At 47.3% G+C, this 27,295-nt stretch overlaps 2 protein-coding genes across 4 annotated transcripts in view; one reads left to right on the top strand and one right to left on the bottom strand.

Annotated features, from left to right (window-relative positions):
* Positions 1-7,682, top strand: part of FAM222B (family with sequence similarity 222 member B) — a 50,281-nt gene extending 42,599 nt beyond the window's left edge. For all 3 annotated transcript variants that reach the window (XM_065418265.1, XM_065418263.1, XM_065418264.1), the window contains exon 3: positions 3,437-7,682. In XM_065418265.1, coding sequence (XP_065274337.1) covers positions 3,437-5,022 — 1,586 coding nt within the window. In that variant the 3' untranslated portion in view covers positions 5,023-7,682. The remainder of the gene's footprint in view (positions 1-3,436) is intronic.
* A 16,088-nt stretch (positions 7,683-23,770) lies between these two features.
* On the bottom strand, positions 23,771-24,598 carry LOC135890980 (carbonic anhydrase-like). The gene has a single exon (XM_065418465.1). The coding sequence runs from the start codon at positions 24,596-24,598 to the stop codon at positions 23,771-23,773; it is 828 nt and encodes a 275-aa protein (XP_065274537.1).
* Between the last annotated feature and the right edge of the window lie 2,697 nt (positions 24,599-27,295).

The raw sequence follows: 27,295 nt of genomic DNA, 5'->3' as shown, positions 1-27,295 counted from the left end.
TTGGGCAATTATCATAGTTTCTGATGCTGTAAAGACAGGTGCCTCAGGCCCTTAAAAGAAAAAGATTGATTGAGATGATGGTGGAGTAGCCACAGTTGAGACTAAGTGTGGGTTTTATATTCCTGGACTAAAAGACAAATCCACAGGCTAAAATTAACTCCTGCCCAAAGACTGAGGAGACTCATTAAACCTACAGAAAAATTGCAGCGGTTGAGAGCTTTACCCAGGAATTGGGTATAGCTCTTCTTTTTTTGTTTTGAATTTGATTATTGTAAGGATCCTTAAGGCTTGTTATAATTTAATGAATTTTAATGAAAACATAACCATAAGTAGGTTACAAAGCTGTGGTTTAAAGCCCTAATGTGAAATGCACATAAAGAAAAATGTTAATTTCATACTGAAATTAAGCAGAGACACATGCCATTGCTAACCAGAAAATATTTCTGATATTGAGAGGTGCACATCTAATTGTTGTATGGACTGGCACAGAAATCTGAACTGATCACAAGTGATGGGCATGTTGGACAACAAAGACACATTTTGTTTAAATTATGCTTGATATTTTCCCATTCATTTAGTCAACTGAGCTAATCTGTTGTTGTTTTTTCTATCCTACCTAATCCCCATGACTGCTTCACTGTAGTCTTGGAATCCCTGTACTGGTTCTTCAGGTCCCCTGAGTACACCTTAATTCCTGTTTCTGACTTATTCACAGTTTTTTCTGTTTCGTTGCCCAAATTGATCCAACAAAGATTAGAGTCTACTGTGAAGAAAAACTACTGGTGTAACATAATTACATTTTATGTCGTATATGGGAGCCTCAGGAATACGTTCTCTTGATCAGTCCTAAGTAAATTATGGATGTTTTAGCTAGTTCGGGGCAAGAGAGGCATTGACTTTGTAAACTAGAATTACATAGGAAAGAAGGGGGAAGGTGAAGGAATCAATTGTTCACTTCAGAGAGGCCTGTTCAAAGGGGATATGAAAAATGGTTTGTCAGTTACTTAAGATGGGACATCAAGTTTCATCTTGGCACATGTTTAACTTGAACTGAGGCTTGTTTTCACTCTTAAAGTAAAACTATTTAAGGAACTCTGGGGTTCAGAGCTATAGATGATAGATATTTTAACTGCTTCCCTTGTAATGCATTGTCAAAATACACCCAAGACTGGAAAGGTGGCAAACTATCCAATATACTATATCACTAATAACATTTATTACCCAGTTTGATATTGGACTTCTGAAATTCTTGTCTAGTTTTTCCATAGAATGTAAAAGAAAAGATGTCTTGAAGTGTTAAGTAGAAACTATCTGAAATTGGCCAAGTTCACACAACCCATGGTGCAGAAAGGCATGGATTCCCTTCAGCCTGATCAGTTACTCTTTCATCAGAATTACCTAGCATGTTTCCAGGGTAGGCATCTCTGGAAAAGGCAGAGAAGATCAGAAGGAATAGAAGAACCTGCTAAAAATAAAGCCAACAAAGTTTTGAGAGCTGCTGACAGAAACCTGGCAACAGAGGAGTAGCCTTGCTAAGCCTAACTTGGAGACATTCCTGACTTCATTAGAAATGCGGATGTTGAGGTTAATGAAATACTCATTTGATATTTCTCTTATTAGTAGGGAGGGTGGTAGATGCCAGTGCTTAAACACCATGGTGAGAGACATCTCAGAAACAATGAAGATGGATAGGTAAACTGCCAGCTGGCGTAGCTGAGTGCATGCTGTGCTAAAGAAACAACTAGCTTATAAATATTCCTATTTTACAAAGGATATGTTTAATGTCGTTATAACTGCTTCTCCTTTTGGTATCCATCCCATCATCTCCTGCATTGCCCTTGGTTTCTAAGGACAGCTTTTCTTATAGAAGCAGTTCCCTGCCTTCAGTTTTAGAGACTAAAATCATATGCTCTGTAGACAGTGATTGAAAGGGAGCTAGTAATGCTGCTTAGACCTTAACCGTACTTGGTAGATAACTTCTTCTTGTTTGTTTTCCAAACGGCTATAATCAAGTGCATATGTTCAAGCAGAGATTTGCCTCCCTGGTAGCAGCCTGATCTCTGGTGAGCTGTAGTTCCTAGGTCTCTTCTGCTTGGGACAGTGAGGTACCAAGCGCACTGGCAATGGCCCTGCTGAGCTCTGGAGAAGTCAGCTGCAGAACCCCCTACCAGCAAAGCACCGCAGTAGCATGTGGAGGATCTGTGGAGGAGGAGCATGCGTAGGAGCTGAACGTCTTGTTCTATTAGAGGGGAGCTGCTTTTTTGGTGGACAGAATCTGCAAGGTGAAAAATCAAGCAAAAAGGGAATGGGATTGAGGAAGACACAAGCCTATATTGGAAGATTTATAAAATTGCTTTTAAAGCAATAGCTTATGAGAGGCAGCCAGTATAGCTGTGAAGGGAAATGTGCTGTCTGCGTGGAATGAGAGGACAGCAATCTACAAGTGCATTCCACCCTCCTAGATTTTCAGACGGCCTTTGCTGAAATGAACAAATGACAGCCTGGTGCTCAACCTTCAGCCAGGTGGATATCTGCTAAGTGAGAATAAATGGAACAGGATGACTGTCTGGAATAATTTTGCCCACATGTGGTAGATAGTTGTGCCTTTAGGATCTATTGTGGTACCCTGACTTTAACTGTTTGTTGTTAGGATACTCTCCCAAACTGACCGTCATAGTGAATATGGAGATTAGTTGGGTAGGGATGGATAGAGTTGAAAGGCACAAAATTAATGCATCTTTACCAGAATGGGAATTATTCAATATAACCTGGCGAAACTAGAATTGCTAAAGACTTCTCAAAGAACCTTTGCGTATTTGCCAAAGACGACAGTTTAAAAAAATTTTAATGCCTCAATTTCAGAATAATGCTGAAATTGAAATTCAAGAAGTTTTTAGTTGAAGTGACTTTATATGGGGCTCACACCAACATTCTGTGCATTTTTCCATTCTGTTCGCTAACTGCTTTCTCTGTTTCCTAAACTAGAAGCTCAGGATTCCAAGAACGGATTAAGAATGGGGGATAGGGAGATTTAAATTCAGAGAATATTCATTAGGCTGTGGCATTTCCCCCACCTTATCCTGCGTAGAAAATACTCTGAGGTGCAGGCCATCCGATATGTTTGTAACGGCACATCTGTTTTGTCCATTACTCTTCAAGGATTAATGTAACTACAAGCATTTTCTGAATAAACTTAGTTTAAGAAATGGTTTGGTTCAATTTTTACTCCCTTCAGGCTGGTCTTGCCTGAAGTTGAGTGGTGCGTCATATTGGTTTCCACTGATGAAGAGAATCAGATAACTGGTGCTTACCCGCTGGTTTTGGGAAGATACAGCTCTTTTATCTTTTGAATGCTTTTTTACTATAACTTGCTTGTTCTGAGAGAAAGCGGTTTCTTACCAGGGTCAGTACTGACGGATTCCCTCTTTCTCCACAGGGGACACTACACAGAAGATGAGATCTGCACAGTATCCTACCCCAGCAGAATTGGATGCTTATGCTAAGAAGGTTGCCAACAATCCACTGACTATAAAAATTTTTCCAAACAGCGTCAAAGTTCCCCAGAGGAAACACATACGCCGTACTGTGAATGGACTTGATACTTCAGGCCAGAGGTATAGTCCTTACCCGTCTCAGCCCACCACAAAAACAGGCCTGCTCGCGATAGTCAAATCTCCAGCTAAAGGAATGATCAAAGACTTTGACGGAACACGCGCACGTCTGCTGCCGGAAGCAATGATGAATCCCCCTTCCACACCATACGTTGCACCTAGCACTTTAAACCACCCCCAGGCGCTTGCTCGCCAGCAGGCCCTTCAGCATGCACAGACTCTGCCACACCCCCAGAGTATACCGCAGCCTCAGACTTTGCAGCACCCTCAGGGTATGCTGCAGCCACAAAGCTTAACACACCCTCAGGGTATACCGCAGCCGCAGACTTTGCAGCACCCTCAGAATATGCAGCAGCCACAGAGCTTGCAGCATCCTCAGACCATGGCACATCAGACTCTGCAGCACCCTGCAAACACTTTGCTGCAGCCAGGTTTACATGGAAGCAGAAAGATGCCGGATGCAGATGCGCCGCCGAATGTGACCGTGTCTACCTCAACCATTCCCCTCTCTATGGCTGCCACTCTGCAGCAGAACCAGCCACCAGACCTGAGCAGCATCGTGCACCAGATTAACCAGTTCTGCCAGGCCAGAGCTGGCATTAGCACTACCTCAGTATGTGAGGGACAGATTGCAAACCCTAGCCCCATAAGTCGCAACCTGCTTATCAATGCAAGTACCAGGGTATCTACTCACAATGTCCCCACTCCCATGCCTTCCTGTGTAGTAAACCCTGTAGATCATGCTGCTGCTATTCCTTCTTCTGCCTCTGTTAATGTACCCATGGTAAACATCAACAGGGTGCCCTCTGCATACCAGAATGAAATGAAATCGGTTGCATGGAACCAGCATCAGCTTGCACATCTCCAGCAAATGTGTGGCGATGCTGCTGGACCTACTGGACTTGCGGGGAAGCACCCTCAGAGAGAGATTGCAGGGCAAGGTTTTCCTGGTAAAACTTCAAACTACCCTCAAGAACTGTGCATGGGCCAGTCTTTCAACTTAAAGCCTCCTATTGAGAAGCCTACACCTTCCCCACCTGTGAATGGATTGCAGGGACCCTTGCCATATACTAATGGGCACTATTTCCAGCCCATATGGAATAACATTCTGCCCACACCGAACAGTGACAGCTCTGGCTCACAGGACCTTGCCATGCCTTTTCATGGAGGACAGCCAGCAGGGGCACCACTAGATTGTGCAGCAGGAGCTCATTATAGAGCCGGAGCTGGTTCATCCAGCCAGAATAGTGTGATGCAGACCATGGATTACCTAAGTGGGGACTTCCAGCAGGCTTGCTTCAGAGATCAGAGTATGGCTGTGCTGGGAAAAGTCCATCGCCCTCCCATGAACCGAGCGCCTGAACCAACTGATAGTCGAAATCTTCATATTCAGCACCCGGGGTATAGATAGGCTGCAGTCACTTTCACAGACAAAATTAGAGGTTTAGTCTTAATTTTAATTAATAAGCAAAGTATTTTTAATTTGCAAACTTGTGTGATCATTATAATCATTGAAACAAGACTTAATGTATATTTAAAAGCTTTACATCCACATTTTCTCCTGTTGGCATCAAATATATAACATGTCTTTTGTTTCAAATAACTTGATTACACTACTGCACCCCACAGCTGTTTCTTCACCACAGAATCCTCTTTGCTCAGCTTTTGCCTTCTGCTTGGTGACTACTTGCTGGACTATTAAGTTGCTGCAGGGTTCACAGTTGCATCTGATAGCCAGCTCTTTAAAGAGCTAGGTAGCATAGATGCTTACATTTCCATCTAAATGTCCTCTGCAGATTAAGAGCAACAGAATTTGTCAGGAAGTAGGGCTTATTTTCAACTCTAAAGCCTGTTTCATTAAATGCATTAAACATTGACCATTTGCACTGTCTAGAGGCTTATTTAATTGAAAAGGAAGCCTACCTTTGAAAGGATTTAGCTAGGGTTATATATTTAGGCATTAACATAGGAAGAAGCTTTTTGCTAGCTCTTGCAGAGAGTTCTGCGTTTATCATTTTGACTTTGGTCTATCTCCAGAGTCAAAAGTCCCTCACAGATCTTCTGGACATATTGTTGAGGACAGGGTATGGGAGTGGCAGTTTTAGGATGTAGGGTACATAGCTGCAATAGTAGCTGCCTCCTTCCCTCTTTGCTTCCACTTCACCATTTTAAAGCTAACTATGTCTGAACCCCTCGCTGCTAGGAGTCTGGATTTCCTGATACAAAGTGCTGTATTGAGGTTTTATTCCAGGAATCTAGACCCATTGACGACCCCACAAAGGGTTCAGTTGCTCCTCCAGTAGGTAGAATTAATTTCAGGGTAGATCAGCATATTTAGAAGTCTGTCTCCACTATAAAGGTAAGGGCACATAGTGACTGGCATGGCGTTCTCACATTCCGACAGCATCAATGAAATGAAAGGTATTTGCTATGAAATGAAGCTCTAGCCATGAGACATGGTGGGACTTACAACTCTATATTCTTGTATGTTAAAGCACCACCATAGATATGATAGAACAGTTCTCATATCTGGGAATTACCATTTAAGCTATTTTTAAAGTACTCTTTTCCCAGAGTCTCTGTGCCTAACTACTTCTCTTCCCTCCCCACGTCACCTAAAGCAGCTAAATGAGTTGGTGACCAATAGAACACTAACTATTGGATAACCTCAGTGTCTCATTCTCTTCAGCATATTGAAACATCCCTTCTTTTGAAGCTAAATTTATTGTAAGTAGGAAGTTTCTCATCTCTGTAAGTGAGACTAATACTTGAACATAATGATCACAGTCGAGTTTGGAATTTAAAAAAAAGTAAATGCATTGATTCTTTATATGTACACTGGCTAAAAATATTGCTCTACACTGTAACTTTTAAGTGTAATATTTCTGTATGAATGTCGCCTGGTAGCGTGGGTTTGAGTAGCATTGTGTATGAGTGAACCCACTGGCCTCTGCCATTCACTGGCCTCCCTCACAGCCCTTTGAAAAACAAAGCCTTAAGTATTTGCTCCTTGAACTTTCCTTAATGAGCATGATTTAAAATCTTAAGACATCATACAAAATTTAAAAAAAAAAAAAAAAAAAACACAACAAACTTACAAGTTTTGAAGTGATGTCATAGTTGGCTAGAGATTCTTAAAGATTTTCGTAAATGGAAAAAATTAGAAAACATTTATTTGTATCTTTTAATTTAGACGTGTAGTTCTGGGCTGTAACAAATATTTAGGTTTCAAAGCTTAGCAGAGTACGTTTTCTGATTCCTTGCGTAAGATAGTACACTTACACCATGACATTATTTAAATTCTTTTAAGTGTACTATAAACCGTTCTTTAGTGATTACTCTTTAGCAAAGTTAAGCAGTCTGACTAAAGACGGATTAAATTATGTGTTGGCTTGTGTTGCCTTATATTTAAAAGGAAAAATTGCCTGATTGTGTTATGCCAAATGATAGCAACATGAAGTCCTAATTTATTGTTTATAATCGTATTCCTGCAGTCTTTGTGAAAACTGGTAAATATACATCTATGAAAGAACTAAAACCTAAGGCTTTTCATGCAATATTTTTCTGAATACATTATCTTGGAAGCCAAGGATTGAGTCTGAAGCTGCTTCCCTTCCATTTTCCCTGTCGCCTTTTCCCCTCCTCCAAATTGATCTAGGGCTGTGCTATGACTTTAACATTTCCCACTAAGTTAGTTATCGTAAGGTGTTCTGCTACTGAAATACCTACTTTTTATTCAGTTCATTAGCCTGCTGCAAATACAAACCCCAAACTGTGATTCTCCTTCTGCCCTCCCCCCAAAACAGAGAGTTAGTGAAACCCCATGTTTTGGCTCTTGACAAAAAGTGGTTTAAATGTCTGAAGTTTATGCTAATGTTACAGTAAGCCATGGAAGATAGTCTGAGAGTCTTGTCTTGAGTTGTTCTGCACTAATAACTGCAAATAGAATCATCACCTCTGAGACTGGCCTGGTGCAGCAGGACTGTGAAGCAAAAATATTCAAGACACATCCAGGTAGGACATTCCATTAGCCTGTTCAAAAAATAAGAACAATTTTGCTATTAAAACCTACTCAGATATTTTGCCTTGTTCGGAGTCCAATTTTTATTGAAAATAACTACATTTCTGCGTCAGTGTATGACTAACAGCTTTTTCTTGTACTTAAGAGATTTTTACCCTTTTTTTTAATCAATGTTTTTGTTCACTTACATGCTTAGTTTATAGACACAACCTGTAAAAGAAACCTCTACTCCAACATGAACCCAGCAATAAGGGTCCAATAAAGGGCCCCACTGGACATGCACGATTGCTCAAATGATGACAAAGGATAGAGTGGTACTTAGTATCATTTGGTAGAATCTTTTTATTTTGGGACTGTCTTGTGCAGAGTGATGCTCTGGTGTGGTTAGTAGGAGCCATGCTTTGGACTTCTAGAAACACTTTGCTGTATTCATTCAGTTTGATATTTTTCCTTCTTCCAGTTACTGCTATAATTTTACTAATACAAAGATGATAACTGGCTCTAAGGAAAATAGAGCATTCTGGTCCCGTTCCATGCAATATTGAATGCTGTGAAAGTCTCCCTAGCTAGTGGAACACGGTTTTGCATGTGTTTAATTTGTACAGCACTTTTGTAAACTCTAGGCTTTCACTTGGGTCTTTGACATAGATGGGTGTCTTCCATTGGAATTTACACCACTGTTCCGATTAGAGCACTTCCAGCTTTCCACTCCTTCTCCACTGAAAGGTCAAGCACTTAGGACCTCTGATGCAAATCTCTTGCTTCCCCATTTCCATGACTGTATATGGGTGAAATCAGTCTTGGACATTTATGGAAGAATTCTTTCCTTTGGGGGGAAAAGTAAGGAGCTAAATATTTCATATGTTTTTCTCAGTGAGCTCTGGACTATTTTATGCTGTGCTGTCAGCACCATAATCTATCCCCTCCTAATGCACTACACTGGTTCAGCAGAATATTGCTCTATGGACACTTCTGCTGGTTTCTAATGACTGACTTCTGCCCAATGGAGGTTGTTACTAAACAGAGCAGAGAGGGGAGAAGTGTGAAAGTGGTGTAAAGGCTTCCAATGGGAAACTTCCATCTCTGCTGTATCTTTTCTATTGAGCAGAGGCTTTGAAGCTGTTAAATCATCAGCCCAATTTGTTACAGTCCAAAGTTAACATTTTATGATGACACTTGTGAATTTTCTTTCTTAGAGAACCTTTTCTGAAGCTTATGATGTGAAAGATGTCTCCACAGAACTCGGCCATTCCCGTAGAAACCAAACAGAAATGTTTGCTGTGGAGAGAATCGGGAATTGCTGCTGTATTTCATTAAAACACATACTGATTATATACGCTGCTTCTCATGTGCTACGGGTATAACGAGAATCTTTTCTTTTCAATTTTTTTTCTTTCTTTTGCTCTTCAGGAAAAATAAAAAGTAAAGCCAAAAAGTCCTGTTCCCTCTGCCCCTTCTGCTGTTTTTATGCAGTGCGAATGAATGAGGCTTGCTTGGCCTATGGTATTCAACTGATGTAACCAATGGCTTCAGGATGGACGTTTGCTGTAATAGTCTAACTTCTGGTCAAACATGTTCCCAGAAAAACTTGGGAAGGGCTGCATCTGGGAGTTCAAATACTTTAGGAGCATCCTAGATATCCTTTTGCAGTAAAAGCACTAAGAAATTCTGTGAGACTATTATGTCGTGTGGAAAACTGTAGGCCAAAAAATGGTGAAATTCCTGAAGTCTGTTTTGGGGCTGGGTTTTCTCCATTCCTGGTCTTTCTATCTCGAGAGCTGTGGGGATGTTATTTCCCTTTTAGTTTGATGTCATGAAAAATTGTTCTTACCTTGAAAACTTGAAAGTTACTGTCACTGTCCTCCTGTCTCCTCTCCACTGCATTTTTCAGGTAGAGTGGAGATGAACTCTCCCCAGATGACAGTATGAGTGCTTTGCCAGCTGGAAGGCTTTGAATGAAGCAGAAACAAGGTGCTGCATAGGCAAGTTGAGCACCTCTTCAAAGTAACCATCTTTTGTGAGTGTTCAGTGAGAAACTTCCCATTAACCCATTGGTTTGTGGTGCACTCCAGTTCTTGGGAGCAGCTCCAGTTTTCCCAAGCACACCTTGCTCTGGCTGATCTTAGAAGCTGAATCCCCTTATGAATCTAGCATAAAGGAATATTGAAAAGAAACCACCTTACCCCATTGGAGACGCCCACAGGGGTTGGGTAGGTCAGGTCTCAGCAAACCCCAAAGTAAACAGATTGTTTGTTCTACAACACTCAAATTGGAAAATGGGCAAAGTGGCTATGGCAAGGCAGACTAATCTACCACCTCCTCCATCTCAAATAAACTGTGACTTGCCAGTTAGTAAAATGTACTGGCGTTTACCTCTTACTTCTCAGGAGGAGAATAGGAGGAAGATTCAGGGTGAGATTTTTAAAGGATTCTAAAAGGGTACTTTAACACACCTTATTTTAACAAGGCAGAGAGAATAAAAATCTTTGCGGAGAGGGACAAAGCTTGTGCTAGTTGGAAAGTCTGCTCCATTGCTCACCTGCTGTGTGACTTTCAGAAGTTATTAGATTGTACGCCCTTTCCATGTAAGGGCAAACTAAATCCAAGGTGGCATGTGTCTGTTTGGAAAGGTGAAACTGTGGAGACTCCCTTTATTCCTGTTAAGGATGTGCAGCAAGTAACTTGGGTGTGTCATAGCCACACAAGGTTCTTCATTTACTAGTATAATTTTTAAACCTGGATTTTAAAAGGGAGTTGATCAAGTTTGCAGGATTCTCTCCTATAACTGAAGGTTATAGCCAGGGGCACTTTTTCCAGTTTATAATGAATATACATCTAATTTACATGATGAAACTAGAGCATAGGCAAAGTCCATCTTTCCCTGAGCAGAGAAAGGGACTGTATTGGCTTCAAATCATCCCTCCTGGACTTGCTGGAAATGCACTCAATGAACGTTTAAATCCCACTGATACTAACTTGTATCTTCCAGGCTGTGTATCATCATTCCCCTGATCTCAGAACTCTGGGTATTTTGGGCTGGTGTGGATGTCTGGTTCCGCTACTGGAAAAAATATTCCATTTATACAACAGGTCTCTCATCTTCTCCACAAACACAGGAACATTAATTGTAAACTGTTATCTACTGGGGGAGGACAGTCCTTGAAATACATATCTCCTGTACATTAGGAGGTCTGAACTGCTTATGCAGATGGTTCTTCATAGGTCACTAAAAAAGAACTCTGTTGGAATTTATTTGACCTGTTCCAACTGTTGCTGTATCTTTGAAGGGCACAGGATAGGAGTAGGAAGTCAAGGAAGGGTTAAAATCTACCTGCTTGTCCATAAATCCCTTTCTACTTCACTGATGTCTTGTATAGCTGTAGTAATGAGAGACTGTGTGCAAATATTAAGAGCTTGTATGAACACCCCCACAGTGAGAGGAGTTAAAACACCCCAGAGCTAAGTTGCCAACCAGTTGGGGAATGTAGTAAATGCAAATGATTAACAAGCTAAACCAAAGGCACTGAGCATCGTGCCCAAACGGCTGCAGACTACAAGGAGTTCCAAAGTCTCTAGGGCCTTCTCTGAAGCTCTCCCTTGGTTCAATTGGGATTAAGCTGAAATGCTGCTTCTCCACTGGATGCTTGCTTTCATCAGCGGGGGGGGGGGTTGTGTTTGTGTTGTTACCTCTTCTCCACTCTAAATTCCCCTGGTGCTGTTGTATGTTGGGAAAGTGTTTGAGTTCTTGATGCAAGGCAGCGCTTGTCAGCTTAGCTCATGTCCTGAACTGAAAAGCATTGGCAGATTTTCTGCCTCTTGATCTGGGGGGGGGGTTGGTTTAAAAGTGAGTCAGTGCTGGTGAGGCAGCCCTGCCAAGTTCTTCCGGGTTACAGACCACAGCAGTGGTTTAAGTTGTGCAGTCTAATACACATAACACTAGACTTCGCTACTGATGAGCTGTGAATGTCCCACTCTCTAAAGGTGATCTATTGCTGCAGGATTTCCATAGCTGGGTTTTAGCTCCTTGGCATGAGACTGCTGAAATCTCTTCACTTTTAATGGTTCTTTTGAGCCTCGAGAGCAGCAGTAGCAAGGTAGACTGTGAGTCATGTCACCTATTGGCTGTTGCAAGCTGTGTGTTACTCAATATAAATACTCCTCCTTTCAGTGATCCATTGGGTTTCCTCTTGGCCACAATGGCCAAAGGAGATCTTTTGGAAACTTGGCATCTGCGTTGCTCCAAGTCTATCAAAACTCCTGTATCCTTCTCAGATTTATTCTTATTTTCTAGTCAGTCCTAGACTGCTGCCTATATTTTTCATGAAGTGCTTCCCTTCAGTGCCATGGCACCTTATTTTGGCATGGGACGATATTTCACTGCCATTTCTAGAGATGTGATCAAACTCCTAATGTTGGTGAGATCTAGCCATGCCGAATGTCACCAGTTTAAATATGAATGGAGCTTTGGCCCTGTGCCCATCGTGATCTGCTGTCCTCCCTGAACAAATGCACACATGGATTTTTACTGGTTATAAAACTCTGCTCTGAATGACCTGGAGAGGACAGACTAGATTGTGAGCTCTTTGAGGCAGGGTCTGTCTCTTACTCGGTTTGCATTGCGTCAGCGTTGTGGGGCCCTGGTCTGAATAAGGAATACACTTCTCGGTGGGAAATTGCTGTGTTACTTGAGGAACCCAGAGTAGAGCTACACTAGCAATAACTGTTTGAAGTGTGACTATTACTGGCACATTGGCAAATTGTAATAAGGTTATTGTAGTATTTTATCTAACTAATATGACCTAATTTCAAGGCAATTGGGTACGAGCCATTAATTCACTTGGGGCTTCTGATATCCTGAGGACAGACTAAAACTAAAGCAGTCAAGTCACACTAGGATATAATTAGTCCCACAATAAAACTTTCTCCTCCTCTGGCCCCTGTCCAAACCTCATATTTCTGAAAAGAAAAAGTCAGAAACTTTTCCAGTTTTTAAAAGAGAAATTAAAAGCAAGTCTCAAATCCATTTATCAAGGTGAAGCAGTAACATCTCAGACATTTTGGCTGAGTGACATTGATTTAATCCATGGGAGTATTGGCACTAGGGAATCTAGTTGTGTTATATGACCATGGATGGCAATTCTAATTAATCCTCCAAGTGATGCCTGCTTTAAACAGCCTTCATCATCCTTAAACAAGCTGGCAGGCATCATATGGTTTTTTGAAAACTGCTCTGTACCTAGATAGCAAAGGCTTAGTAGAATTCAAAAAAGGGTTAGCTTTAGATAATGAGAACTCCACAGTTACATTAGGATTATAAAAAAGTGATGCCATGCCTCAGGGCATATGACAATCACTGACTGTTGTGGGTAAGAAGACATACCCCCTATCAATTAGTTATTCCATAATTATCCACTTCTTGCAGCTTCCTCTGAGGCATTTGGTACTGGTCTCTGTCAGAGAAAAGATGCTAAACTAGTGGGGCTACGTTTTAGACACAAGGTAAATCTATACTACACTTTTATTTTAAATTTCCCGGAAGCTTTTATTTAAAACTTGACACTTTGAGAGCTTTCATGTAGTACTAGACAAGCTGAGAATATTTCCCCAAATGAATCCTAAGGGTATGTCTACACTACAGGATTAATCCGAATTTATATAATTCGAATTTAGGAAACCGATTTTATAAATTCGAATGTATTCGGCCACACTAGGCACCATTAATTTGGTGGTGTGCGTCCAAGCTACCGTAGTAGCATCGATTTCCAGAGCGTTGCATTGTGGGTAGCCAATAACATCTAATTGCCAATAACATCGAATTGCGGCCACACTAACCTTAATTCGGATTAACAATACCGATTTTGACGCTACTCCTCTCGTCGAGGAGGAGTACAGAATTCGAATTAAAGGGCTCTTTAATTCGAATTAAATGGCTTCGTTGTGTGGACGGGTCAAGCGTTAATTCGAATTAAAGCAGCTAAATCCGAATTAAAGTCGTAGTGTAGACCAGGCCTAAGAGATGGTCTCTGTTTCTTGATTCCTCGTAGAAGTTGGCTGTGCTATCCTTGCAGTGGTTTTGCAACCTGGTTTAAAAAACCAATGTTGCAAACCATGTTAAGGTTAAGAGGTGCTTAAAGATTCCTTTGACATTTAAATGTATGCATTGCATGAGAAGTGCAAGATTTCCCTGATTGCAAAGTAACTAAGTAAACTGACATGTCTTGGAGTGCTAAGTTAATCACAAGTTACCAATTTCAATGGTTATCTTTTTTAAGTGTGATCCTTGGGAGCTATTAAAGCAACACTGTGAGGCAATCTTCACTTTTAAGATTCCAAAGGAATAAAGTGCAAAGTAGCAGTGAAAGCAGAGGTTGTGTAACATAAATGCTTTGGTAGTGGAAGGAGCATTTCATACTCTCGGGATCATTTCTGCCCATGGGTCTAGCAAGGTTGTTTTTCTCTTGCCTGCTGCCCTGGAGCCCTGCATTCTGGCTTTGATTTCTGAATTAATATTGCAGCTAAGCAGATGGTGCCCTGGCTAGGGGGTGTAGCACACCCTTTATCACATGTCCCATGCTTCTACATCATTTCATCAATAGTTTTGATGTAACATGCATACATGGAGTGGGGGGAGAGCCATCAGCGATATGTACGGTAGCACTGCAAATGGTCGCTCCAGCTGGGCACAGGAGTTATGGATGGAAAAACCTGTTAGATAATCTAATCCATCTCCTGTGGCCAAGTGCAGATTGCTTTCTGCATCCTGTTTTGTAATAAATTGTCCTAAGTAGCCAAGTGAAATGCTCAGGAGTTGTCACAGCAGTGGTCTATCTAGTCCAGTATCCTGTGTCTAACCTGGGCAGTACCAGATACTTAAGAGAAGATGTAAGAAACCATATAGTGCACCATTCTGGCATACCTCTTAGGTGAAGTGTCTTCCTAGCTCTGATGGTGAGTGGTTAGCATGAGGGTTTAAATCCCTTAAATAAAGATGGCCTATTTAGTATAACTCTGGATGTGTGCTGATCCACTCAAGTGTCTCCTTTTTGGAATTTCACTTAGGAGGGGATGTGGTGTGGCAGAGTTCGAGTTTTTGTTCACTGTGTATACAAGTGTTTCCTTTTATCAGCTGAAAATGTTTGCCTTTCAGTTTCATTGGATGTCCCTTGCTCATGCTGTAATGGAGAGGATAAACAGGAGCACCCAATTTACCTGTGCTATATGTATCATTGACTTAATACTCTATTATCTGTGGGCTTATTCACTGCCTCTCTGAATCAGTCTCTCGTATACAAATCCCTCTGCTGTTTAATTCTTTATTGACGGTCTCTAGACTCCTATTTTTGCTACATCTCTCTTCAGATGGAGTCATCACAACTGAACACAAATATTCCATCTTCAGTACTGTCTTATGAAATGCACTTGGTGGTACACCGTTCTGAAATGAACTTTTATTTGACTTTATTTCTAAAAACGTATGTTCTTATGTTAACTTCAGTGAATGTTTAATTCTAACGGTCTTTTGTAACATTAGTTATGCTATCACACTGCATGCTACAAGACAGTAAATACTTATAATAGATAAGGCTACAGGAGGGGGTGGGGGTGTGTGAGAGTGAAAGGTGCTACTTTCATAGTTTCTGTGGAAATAAACACTTCTACTGTAAGAATAAAACTTGAAATAACACTTCTGGTTCATTTCGGAAAGTAGAAATTGAAAAGCCGGCCAAGCATGACACTCATTCTGTACATGTGCAAACCCTCAGACAATAGAAATTCAGATGAAAAGGGGCCTCAAAACAGTCATGTTCAATCTTGGCTGAAGCAGTGTAAAGCTAGAAGCTTAGGTTAGTGTGGCACAGTACACACACATTCACCATTTTGTGTAATTTATGAAGGTTTAAAGGAAACACTCAAAAACTCCTGAGTCCCATGGACTGGTGGTGGTTACGTCTACACTACAGCTGGAGTGAGCCTCCCAGCCCGGGGAGACGCTCATGCTAGTGAGGTGGATGTTGCAGCTACGACAGAGACTTGGGCTAACCACGTGAGCTCACCCCCACCCTATGCTCTGGGTCTGAGCTCCTGTGCCTCACCTGAGGCTCTGCCGGAGCCGCAGGGTGCACATAGCTATTTTTAGCATGCCAGTGGAAGTCTGTCTACCTGGGCTGGAGACTCTCTCCAAGCTGCGGTGCAGACAAACCCAGTGAGACTGTGTATGTTAACACTGCAAAAAACCCCACACAATCTGGTTAGCTGGCTTGGGTTAAATGATCAGTGACGATACGGCAGCTCCGCTTGAACTCAGACTCGCCGAGTGAGTTGAAGTCTGAAGGGTAGCCAACACTCCCCCTGCTAACCCAAGTGAAAAGTTGAGTTGCAATGCCTATGCTGCTGTTTAACTTGGTAGCTGACTCCAATTAAGAACACGGGGATTTTTGCACTGTAAATGTATCTTTAGGCTCCTAAGGACCTGAACCACTTTTGAAAATGGGGCTTAGGAGTCTAAATAGCTCATAGAGGTAAGATCTGTAGCTGTAGCATTGTCAGGACTCAAAGGTACCAAAGTTTCAGGGAGAATAACTGGACTTGGTGTAAGATTGGATCGTTTGGTTAGGAGTAGGAGTCACAAAATCAACTGAGGAGCACGGGTGGGTATTGGACCCACAAAGGTAGCTTTAAGTCACGGTTGAGCTTCCCCAAATTGGGCTATCCTGGCATTGGTCCAGTCTCCAGTGCAACTCAGAGCAGCCTTCAGGATGCTTTTAGTTCTTGACTGCACTTGGCCCCAAAGAGGCTGTTCTAGCTGCTGAGGTCACCAAGATGCAGTAGTGCAGCCGGCAGGACAGTAGTGTAGGAGTCACTAAGCTATTCCATGTCACAAGAGGCTCCCCTATGCTGGTGCGATCTGTCAGGTGCAAGTTAAATCAGTCCAGGCACAAAATCTACTTGCCCATTGTTTACAATAATAAATGTACTTTCCCTTACCTGTTCTGGTTCAGTAGGATTTCACAGGGCTGGTTCAGGGGTTTGTATTGTTAATGTATACTGCAGAAGTGTGAATGACTCACCTGGAAGTGCCTGACCCTGAATGCTGGATATTTCAGCCTTAATGTTGCATGAACAGTTTTTAAATTAATAATTAAATTGTACCTCTACCCTCTATAGATCTTAGAATGGTCACAACCTTCCTAAAACCATCAGCAGTCTGCAGTCCATGTGTTCAAGTGGTCTCAGCTGGATGACCTGATTCTCCTCTATTTCACTAGCCACATTTGCGTGAAATTAATTCCTGCAATAGGGCCTTGCTCCTAATCACTACCAGAGCATGCAGCTATATTGTGGGGTATATTTTTAGGCTTTTGTCTGTCTCCCATCTCTCAACTGTCGCTTATCATCTGGAGAGTAGTTTCACCTCTTGGATCTGCATTTCCCGCCCTGCACCCCAAAATGTCCTGCTGGTTTTGGTGCATGTATCTAATAAGTATTTATACCTAATGCTACTAGAGGTTCAGTTTGCAGCCGTTTTCAGCTCCCTGGTTTGGCTGTCTCTGTGGAAAGGGAGCATGTGCAGTCTGACTGTAAGATGAAAACTAGCCACTCTGCTGTTTGTCTCTTGTAAGATTAGATGTAATTCTGTCAGACGGCTCTAGGATTCATTATGGTAGGGCTGCACTGAACAAAAATAAATCCCTTTACAGCAAGTTTAGCCCCGAGTGCAATTTATTCAGCCTCCTTTTACTTTCTAAATCTCTAGACTCTCGCTTAAAGGCAGGTCTTTCAGTAGTGTTTCTTTGCATGTCCTAGGTGACCTACAACATTTTTTTTTTTTTTAAAGTCACCCTCCCCCTTTCCACTGTGCCCAATAAATCTCTCTCTATTTAAATGATGGAGCAGATCAAACAGGGCTGAATTTGGCTAAGATGTTCAACCTCAGCCAGGCTGATTATGATGAGGTGTGGGCTGATCAATAGCGACAGACTGCAGGCAGAGAAGAAAGAGAATGATCCTGTGCATCTGCCATGCTTGATGGGAAAATACATCCACAAAAGATCTCATGTATATGTGCTGGAAAGCACCTTCGAAAAGACCACTGTGTAAGGGAGAGGCTCAGGTCTGAGTGCTGTCTGAGGCTGATACAGAATGAGGGGAAGGCAAGGCTGATTAGCAGCAGGGCCTGGCAAGCACGGCGGCCCATCAGCCATGCAGTTGTGACTAATAGCTCAGACGACTACTTTAGCAGCTTGTTCGCTAGGCAAGGGCTGCTGCAGGACCGAAGTGATTAAGCTATTCCGTAGATGCTGCTGCTGCTGCAGTGTCTCTGACGTGACAGGGCCCTAGTGAAGTAGGGAGGTGGCTGTTCATAGGTGCTCTGCAAAAGCTTAAACTGGCTTATGAATGACTGATAACTGTTGGCCTGATTGGGCTCCTGCTCTCGATCTCTATCCTCCTTGGACTGTGGCAACTAGTGCATTGAAAACCGCAAAAACAGGAGGAGGAAGCTGGATGTAGTGCAGGTCAGCAATCACCATCCCCTTTGAAATGGCCAAGGAGAGACGAAATGACCAGCTAAACTGCTTTTTAGTGTCCATGTTTTCTAGCTACCCATCTGTTCCGTTACCAGACCTTGGTGAAATGTTCTGGTGGAAGGAGTTTGGGGCTCTGTCATCCGAGGTATGAGACATCTCTCCTAAAACCACCCCACTCTTTAACACAGGTGACCTTTCTGATCGGGTGTCTTGACCCCGTCCATGCATACGTGCTGAAGCAGCATTCTTTTACAAACACCATGCCAGTGAGCTCACTGTAGTCTTGTACCACACTCATCTCTGTGATATCTAAGCACCTTGGTACATGGCATGTGCTGTAACAGTGGAGGTATATTTTTGCCTGATGTACATAGGCTATTACAACAGTGAAGCAATTAACCCCATCCTGCCCAACAATAATTACTAGGACAGACAAGCTAGCAGTTTGCCCTTCTAGCAAGCAGTCCAATAGCTCTGTTCTGCCTCACGCAGCCTGAGTTTTTTCCTTTGATAATTTACATAGGACAGTGAGTTCTCTGAAGCCCAGACAGTGGTTCTCTGCATTTTAGTGAGGTTTGGATCGGATCGGAATATAATTGGCACAGTTAGGAAATGTCACTGCAGTTTAAAGACAGGTGAAGTGTCCCATACTGTATGTGGGAGCTTCCTAGAAATACCTATGCCTCTCCTCTTGCTGTCAGTAACATAGCAAAGTGGTGTTGGTCAGGCCTGAGGTGCCTGGAGCCATGAGCTCACGGGGTGGGCTGGGGGGCAGGAGTGTGTTGTCAGAGCTGTGTGGGGTAGGACTGAGATGACAGGGTTGCATTGCATTGACACAGCTGCTGGGGGAGAGGAGGCTCCTTGGGCTAGGCTGGTGCTCTGGGGCAGGAGGTAACCCTGAACATGGAGGTCCATTGGCAGAGCTGAGTGGGGAGACGCTTATGCAACACTTACTACACCTGTTGCAATGCACTTTTAAAAAAAATGGGGTGAAGGTAACATTTCAGCAGAGTTGGCCAGAACCGGCCCTGCACTGTGGACCCTTCAACCAACAAGTGCTATATAAAGATTAGCTAAGTGCAAAGGGCTTTCTTTTCCCTGGTATCAGCCACAAAGGGTTACAATACTTCCCTCATCCTGCATTGCAAATGAGCTGGTAAACACAGACTGGCCTTAGCGCTAAACCACTACATGGAGTAAACACCAACCCCATACCAGTCCTTCCCAGCTGGCTCTCAAATGGTCGGGATTCTTTGGCAGTGCTCGCTTGGTCAGGATGCCCTAGTGGCTAGAACTGGGAACTGATCAGTACTCCTGTGGCGCTCTGCTACTGCCTTTGGGGTTTGGGACAAGTTTCTCCAGGTGTAAAAAAATACACAACGTGCTTTGAGAGCCCTGCAGGAAAGCGCTAGGCCCATGCAAAGCATTGTGCTTGTTTTGCAGTGGTGCACGGAGCCCCTGTGTGCTAGGCACTTCTTACAGCTGGTACCTGTGGAAAATGTAATAGGCTTTGTAGGAGTGGAGCTCGCCGGCTCCCCACCCCTCTGCTTCCTCCCTCCTCCTCTTTGGAGAGCTTCTGGGGGTGCCAGGCCCCTGATGTGAGAGGTAGCTGTTCTCCCCACACCTCCCCCCATCTCTCACTTGGGGCTGAGATTGTCACACCCCTCTCCCTGCCTGCCTCCCTCCTCAATTGGCTTACAAGCTAGTCCCGTTTGGAGTGGAGGGGACCTGGCAAACAGACCCTTACACAAAAGGCAGGTTTCCACTAGTAATGGTGAATGGAGGTAATTCCTACCCCTCTGGCCTCCAAACGCCCCTTGAGAATGTCGGGGTGAGTGATTCTCTCCCTCCCCAAGGGCGAGGTAACTGTGAGGATGTGAAACGCTATGGAAGTGTGCATCGTACCTTGAGGGGGTCACTGGCGTTCTCTCCCTCGCTTGGTTTTGTGCTGAACCTGGGGGAGGCAGTTGGCTGAGACTGTCCCAGCAGTTCTCAGAGGGAAAGCGGTGGAGGTAATACTTTGTAATGCTCTGAGTCTAGAATAACCCGGGGGAGGGAGATTACTGACCCAGTGTAGGGTTGGTGAGCTCTGGCCATGTGAACTGATGGTGGGGGGTGGTGGTGTATGAGCCTGTATAATAAACAGACGGGTTGAATAATAGGAACTGTGTGTTCCTGGCAGGCTGAGGAGGGGCTGTTCTCCACCAATGGCCATATCCCTGTAGTGATGCCCACACTGCCTGAATAATTGGGTCTTGGCACCAGGGCACTTCACACTTTGCTGGGGTTCATACCATCTGCTTCAGTCCAATGTCACATCCAAAACACTTGGGTGTCCTGCTCTCTACGTGGTGATGAACCCAGGTCCTAGCAGAGGTGGGTACTTCAAATTGCTTGGCCTGTGCAGGGATGTGCAGGGATGGGGTTTGGCCTGTTTCTGTTCCAAGGGCAGGCTACTGCAGAAAAAGCAACTAATTTCATTGGCTCTCTTGAACTAGAGAGGAAACTGGTCAGGGTTCCAGGGTCTGAGCTACTGGAGCAAAGGATGCAAAACTACTGTAGGCAAGGCTAAGACACCCTGCCTGGCTTAGGGACTTAGAACCGCGTTCTCCAACCTGGGGAGTGCCAGCCTAGCCTCGAAGATGTGAGACAGACAGATCATTGCAGCCTCTCCTGCCTCCACAGATCCTCAAACCATGCTGCTGTGTCTGAAATGATCAGCCGTTTCTTGATGCTTCCTTTCCTCCCCGCTTTGAGACTGACCCCTCATACGGCTGGCCTGGCCCTAGGAGCAGCTTCTGCATGCAGATGACAGGATCAGGAAGGCGCTTACCAGCCCACACTCTGTATGTGTGCCTTTGCAACTCCTAGCTGGAGTATTTTAGGTCTAGGCAGAGACATGAGACACTCATCCACTAATCCATCCATTTTCATTCCGAATCGGGGTAAACCTGCGGCTGTTCGGATGGCGCGCTCACCCTCTTGCACTCAGGGCCGGCACCAGCTTAACAAGCAAGTGCTTGGGGCGGCCAAGGGAGAGGGGCGGCACCTGCAGCAATTTGGGGGCGGCAGGTCCCTCACTCCCTCTAGGAGCGAAGGACCTGCCGCCGAACTGCCGCCGCCGATCGCGGCTTTTTTTTCTTTTTCTTTTTTGCTTTGGGCGGCAGAAATGCTGGAGCCGGCCCTGCTTGCACTGACTTGCTGTGTGAGCTTGGACCAGCCACCCTGTGTGGGTTCCCTAGCCATTCGAGGCACTATTTACTCACTCCCCAGCCTATTGTGAGGGTTAGTTGTTGAAGTCTCTGCACAGTGCTGTGTATAATTGGAACCTCACTGCTCGTGTACCACGAAGGCCTTCAGCCGACTCTCACTACAGCTGGATTCTAACAACATATGCCACTGTTGCTGTCTGGGTTTTGTTCTGGGCATTTGCCTAAGTGGGTTTTCTGCTACTGCTGTGTGGTTTAGAAAGGCTATTTTCCTCCTAAGTTAGACGGTTTGTTTATAAATCCTCTATGCAAACAAGCCTCTCTGAGCTCAGGGAGTGAATTTGAAGAGGGGGGTGTTAATGTGCTGATGTTTCCCAAGGCAAATTGACTGGGCACATTTTGTGCCGTGTAACTCCCTCCCCCAGCGACACCCGTGTAAAGGGAGCTGCTGTGGTGGACGGGGGGAGTAGAGTACGTAAGTGGAGATCACAGTAATGGAGGCTGCTGTTGCTGCAGATATCACAGCAATATTTGAATGCACAGAGAGGAGGATGTGTTCGTGCTCACTTGGGAAATGTGGGGTCTACTCCTGGCTCGGCTATAGACTGTTGTGAGCCATTGAGTCACTTCTGTGCCTTGCGTTCCCCCTCTCTAAAAAAGGATACGGATTCTAAATTAATTGGTGTTTGTAGAGCGCTTGGAGCTCCTCTGATGAAAGGCAGACGTACAAAGTAATACAATATTTCCATACTAAGCTTGTCCCTGTTGCAGGCTGCCCTGCTTTCACCTGCACCAGCTAGTTCACCTGCCTGTCATCTGGCCTCTTTCTCCCTCGCAGCTGAGGTCTCAGGTCAGTAGAGTGGTGGTGATGCTGTAATAGGTTGAGGAAGCGGATTTGGATCTGTCACTGGCTAGAGTTGGTTTCTTTCCTATTGCATTCGCAGGCCTGCTCTAGCATGTGTCCCTATCACCCAATTTCCCATCTTCCCTAGGTCTCCCAGCCCAAGTCTGCCTGGCTTTTCCAAACCCCTTTCTCTGGAGCATGTGCCAAGACCTCTGAGGCCTGCTCTTCCTTCTCTCTCTTTCTCTCTCTCTCTTTCTCTCCTTTAGCAAATGTTCCCTTTTCCCCCACCGTGAGGAACATTTCAGCCCTTTTTTGCCCTAGCTCTGAGGCGTCTCTTCCTGGTCCAATTCTGTTGTCATTTGTTTTCTTATGATGCCACCTGGTGGTCTAAGTCTTTCATAACCCTGGTTTTCTAGAGGGATGCTGCTGTTGTCCAAGGCGTTATGGTAACAGCTTTGCACTCAGATCTCTCCCCTGCTAACTGGGTGTTGTGGGTATTGTCACATGAAGCCATCCTCATTATATATAATCTCTCTCCCTCTTTTGTCCGTGTAGCTTATCAGGTGCCTATCACCGTAGTTCTGTTTGGGGTTGTTTTCAGACACTTACCTGCCAGGGTGTGGAGGTTGTTAGAGACCCAAGTGAGTGCTTCTCCCCTTCCCCCTCTTGTCTTAGTTCTAGCTGTCGCTGTCCTAAGACAGACTTGCATTTCCTGCTGCACGGGGCAATGTCTGGTCATTTTCACGAGGGGCGTGCTATCCGGCCGGGCTGCTTGGTGCCAGCGCTGTGTGCTCCAGGCCTGGGAGTTTGACCTGGGGGCTGGCAGAGTGTTGGACTCCAAGGCCACTTGAATGGCAGCACGGGTAACTCCGTCCTTCAGCTCCCTGAAGAACTCACATGTGCTGGCATAGGGAAGATGCTTGCGAGAGTCAAAGCTGTACTAGTGAAACCTACATCTGTTTTCCTTAATGCCCTGTGTACGTACCCATACCCAGTTTGGTTTAAAAGGAGCTTGTTTGGGTTTATTTAGATACTGAACTGTCTTTAATTAAACCGCACTCTAAGTCCCACCTGGACCCATTCTGGGGCAGTAGGCTGAGCTCTCCTGTGCCTGTTACAAGTGCTGGGGGAGGATGCCGGATGCTGCCCTGGGGTGAATTTTGTTAAAGCTTCATCATGAGGGAGGGGGTGGGGGTCTCGCTGGTTCCTAATGTGCTGGGAAGAGCCCTTTCCCATCCTTGCTGTAGCCCCTGGGCAGCCCCTGTACCCCCCCCCCCATGTTCGGGGCTGGGTGCCCCACAGAGCCCGCAACTGGGGGAGTTTAGCGTATGGCCAGAGCTGTTGTCCCAGGGCTGGCAGAGATTTGTGCCTTCCCCTCTCCTGTGCCCCTGCCGCCAGGATCCCGCCTGGCCCCTCCTGCCCCGGCTCTCCTCTCGTGGAGGGCAGAGGCCGCTGTCCCCAGGGGGGCGCTCCGAGCCCGGTCTGCGCGGAGGAAGGAGGCAGCGTGGGAGAAGCGTGGCAGGGCGTTTATTGAGCAGCCGCCGGGCCGGGCCGGGCGCTCAGCGGAAGTTGGCCCGCAGCTCCCGGCCGTGCAGCGGCTGGCACGGCCGCCAGTTGTCCTGCAGCGGGCAGGGCGGCTCGCCGGCCGCGCTGCTCAGGAGGCCGCGTAGGGCGCCCAGCTGCTCGGCGCCGATGGCCACGGGCTCCCGGAGCACCAGCCAGGTGACGCTCTCCAGCAGCGGCGGGGTGGTCAGCGAGCCCGGGTACGTCCAGAAGTCGCCGCCGGCGGGCAGCAGCTCCCGCGGCTGGAAGGCGGGGCAGGGCGCCTGGGTGCCCCGGGTGCGCACGGAGCCCAGCGCCCCCAGCAGCGGCTGCAGGGCCGGGCAGGGCGGGCCCAGGCGCAGCAGCACGGCCACCACGGCCAGCCCGTCGGGGCGGCTCAGCGCCTCGCTCAGCCGCGGGTAGCGGGCCCGCCAGTGCACCACGTGCAGCTCGGCCGGGAAGCGGCGCCCCTCCAGCGTGTGCTCCGAGCCCTGCTCCGGCCCCGAGCCCCAGTGCAGGTGGAGCTGGGCCAGGCGGTAGGGGCCCGCCAGGGGCCCCCCGGCCAGCGCCGCGCCCTCCCCGAACTGCACCTGCACCGTGTGCCCGCTGTTGGCGAGGCTCTGCGCCGCGGCCGCCTCGTAGCTGAACTGCAGCGGCCGCAGGGCGGCGTCGTAGCGGGTGTCCTGGGCCCGGATGTCCACGGGGGACTGCCGCCGCCCCCGGGCCAGGGGGAAGTGCTCAGGCCAGCGCTCCGGGCCGTCCTCGGGGCCGTAGCCCCACGCGTGGGACGCGGCTCCGCCTGCGCCCCCGGAGCCGGGCCTCCCGCAGCAGCTCCAGCAGCTCATGGGGACCCGGCCGCCTGCGCTGGGCGCCGGCCGCGACTGTCCGGTCAGCGCCCGTCACAGCCGGGGGCGCCGCCGCTTGTCCTGCGCCCGGTGCCCACGTGGCGGCGCTGTGGTCCCGCGGGGCGGGGGTCTGCGCAGGGCGCCAGGCTGCCCCTAAGGCCGCGGCTCTGGGCCCCTTCGGGGTGTGATTTGCCCGGCGCACCCCGATTTACACCTCACTGCAAAACCCCTCCCGGCAGCGCCCTGTCACTGGCACCCGCCGCCTCCACTGTCAGACAGCCCCTGGGCCGACACTTGGGTGCACAACCCACAAAAGCTTATGCCCAAATAAATGTTAGTCTTTAAGGTGCCACCAGACTCCTTGTTGTTTTTGTAGATACAGACTAACACGGCTACCCCCGGATACTTGAACCCAGAGCAGGGGACACAAGTGTGTCTGGATGAAGTGTCAGTTTGTGCTGAGTTCGCTGGTGCGTTCTATGTGGCTTGCTGTAAAACTCCACCATATCTAGAGGAGTTGTTACCCCCTGGAAGCCCTGTGCGAACCCCTGGGGTATGCGTACCCCTGGTGGAGAACCACTGCCCTAAAGGATCCCTGCATCTGCCCTGGTCCACCCCATCCCCCCGCCCCCCAAGTTCAGAGGCTGCTGGTCTGGGCACAGGTGTGAGTCACAGGAGTGGGACAGGGCAGGACTGGGTGGGCGGCAGGGCTGGAGCACAGGCGGAGAGACCAGTCACTTCCTCCTGACTCATGTTCCTTTCCCTGTGGATTTCTGTCTTTCCCTGTGTGCCCTCGGCCCCAGCCTCCCTGGAGAATCTCCCCAGGCAGGTCCACCGGGATCCCCAGACATCCAGGGCAGGGGCTGGGATGGGGGTTTCTCTTTGCTGGAAATATGTTTATTTTCTCCTCTCCTGCTTCTAGTATGTGCTCTGAATGCTCCCAGCCAAGGGCCAGGAGCAGCCCAGGACCCACTCGCCTGGGCCTCTCACGCACTCGGAGGCCCAAGCCCACTTGACCAGTTCTTGCGCCTGCTCAGGCATGAGACACACTTCAGAGGTTTTCCCACCCTGTTCAACAAGGCAGGGAAGCAAAGGCTCCGGGAACCCCCCCACCCCAGGGGGCCAGCACTTCCCAGCCCCGCCAGGCATCTGTCCCAGCTCCCCTTGCAGCCTGTGCCCGCTGCTCCGGGGCACCTGCACATGCTCCAGCCTCAGGAGCCTGCAGGATTTTCCTCTCCAAAAGCCAGGGAGGCCATGCAGTGCCACAGTGCGAACGGACAGACACACGCTCGGGCTGCTCTCAGTGCCACTCCAGCCCTGCGAGGATTAGCCTGACAAGGCCAAACACAGGCTTGGAAGGGCCGTTTGCCGGCTGAGTGGGAGAGGCTGGTGATTCCACCGGAGCCCTGTGGTCACGCTGCTGGAGACAGATGCTGTATTGGGATGGGGGCTTGCTGCAGCGCCTGTTCCCATGGGTGGGTGTTGCGGCGCGGTGCCCTTCCCATTGCTGTAGCTGCCTGCTGAGGCCCCGGCTCGGTCACAAGGGCCAGTGGACCTTGGTTTCCTCCCACCGGCATCAGGAAGTGAGCACAGGACAGCTTAGCGAAGGTCCGGGGTCACTTCGGAGGATGGGATAGTCTTGGGAGTCAGGGGGATGGCCGGGGACAGTTTGGGGTTCAGCTGTGGAGTGTGGGAGAAGGCCTGGGGTTCACCTCACAGGGTGGTTGGTATTCCTGCCTCCCAAGCCAATCCGGCCCCCTGCTTTTGCCTCTGGATTCTGATGGCGGGTGTTGCGTTTTCCTCTAGCTTTCCTGGCGGGATCGGGAAGAGCTGCGGGACTTTCCCTGGGAACAAGAGCAGGGTGTAGCCCATTTGCGGTAAAGAGGGAAGCAGCGGCCCCAGGCGAGATCACCGCGCTCAGCACAGCCGATCTGCCCAGCCTGTGGTGCCTCAGTCCCATGCCACTTGGCTGCTGGTGCTGCCACTACTCAAACAGCCAAATTCTCTGTCATAGGGCAGGACGGCTTCCTTCTCGGAGCAGAGCCGAGCCGGTGTGCGCCTGAGAGCGAAGGGCTGATGGTGTTGGGAAGGGTGAGGCACATGGGCAGGGCTTCTGCCGTGTGGCGTGGAGCTGAGCTCTTCAGCTGCTGCTGGGTTCTGAGCCCCTGATGTCACGTGTCCGGCTCCTTTTATGGCACGCTGAAGCCGTTATGTCTCATGGGAACACCCAGGGCACATCTGGGCACTTTCAGCTCAGACCCAGGGGTTACAAACCCCACGGGCAGCTTTCCCTTCTTGCTCAGGGCCCTGGCATGTTTTGTGACACGATCCCTGGCTGTCTGTCACCTCCTAATAGCTGGGTTGGCAGGGGAGGTGGGCAAGTGCCCCCCCACCTAGTGACCAGCTGTGTGTCCTGATCATGGCGGCTTTCTGCCCCCTCTTGCCCCCTGCGCATTCAGGACCTGCTGCCTTTCTCCTTCCCTTCCCTCCGGCTCAGTAGCAGCAGCAGTGAATCACCTCCCCAGAGCTAGGAAGCAAGGTCAGGATGGAAGCCACGCAGCCCTGTGCTCACCAGCCATTTCATAGCGGCCTTCCCTGGGGCTTTGCGTGCGCACACACATCCTGAGAGCTGCCCCCAGGCAGCCCCAGGACTTTCCGGGGCAGCAGCAGAACTATTTCCTGCCTCTCTTCTGGTCT

Source organism: Emys orbicularis, chromosome 17, assembly GCF_028017835.1.
Source record: "Emys orbicularis isolate rEmyOrb1 chromosome 17, rEmyOrb1.hap1, whole genome shotgun sequence".
NCBI lineage: Eukaryota > Metazoa > Chordata > Testudines > Emydidae > Emys > Emys orbicularis.
Note: the sequence above shows the minus strand (reverse complement) of the source record. Positions and strands in the feature narration are given on the sequence as shown.

Excerpts from the sequence above, each read along its gene's own strand:
- LOC135890980 (XM_065418465.1), bottom strand. The coding sequence starts at position 24,598 with ATGAGCTGCTGGAGCTGCTGCGGGAGGCCCGGCTCCGGGGGCGCAGGC.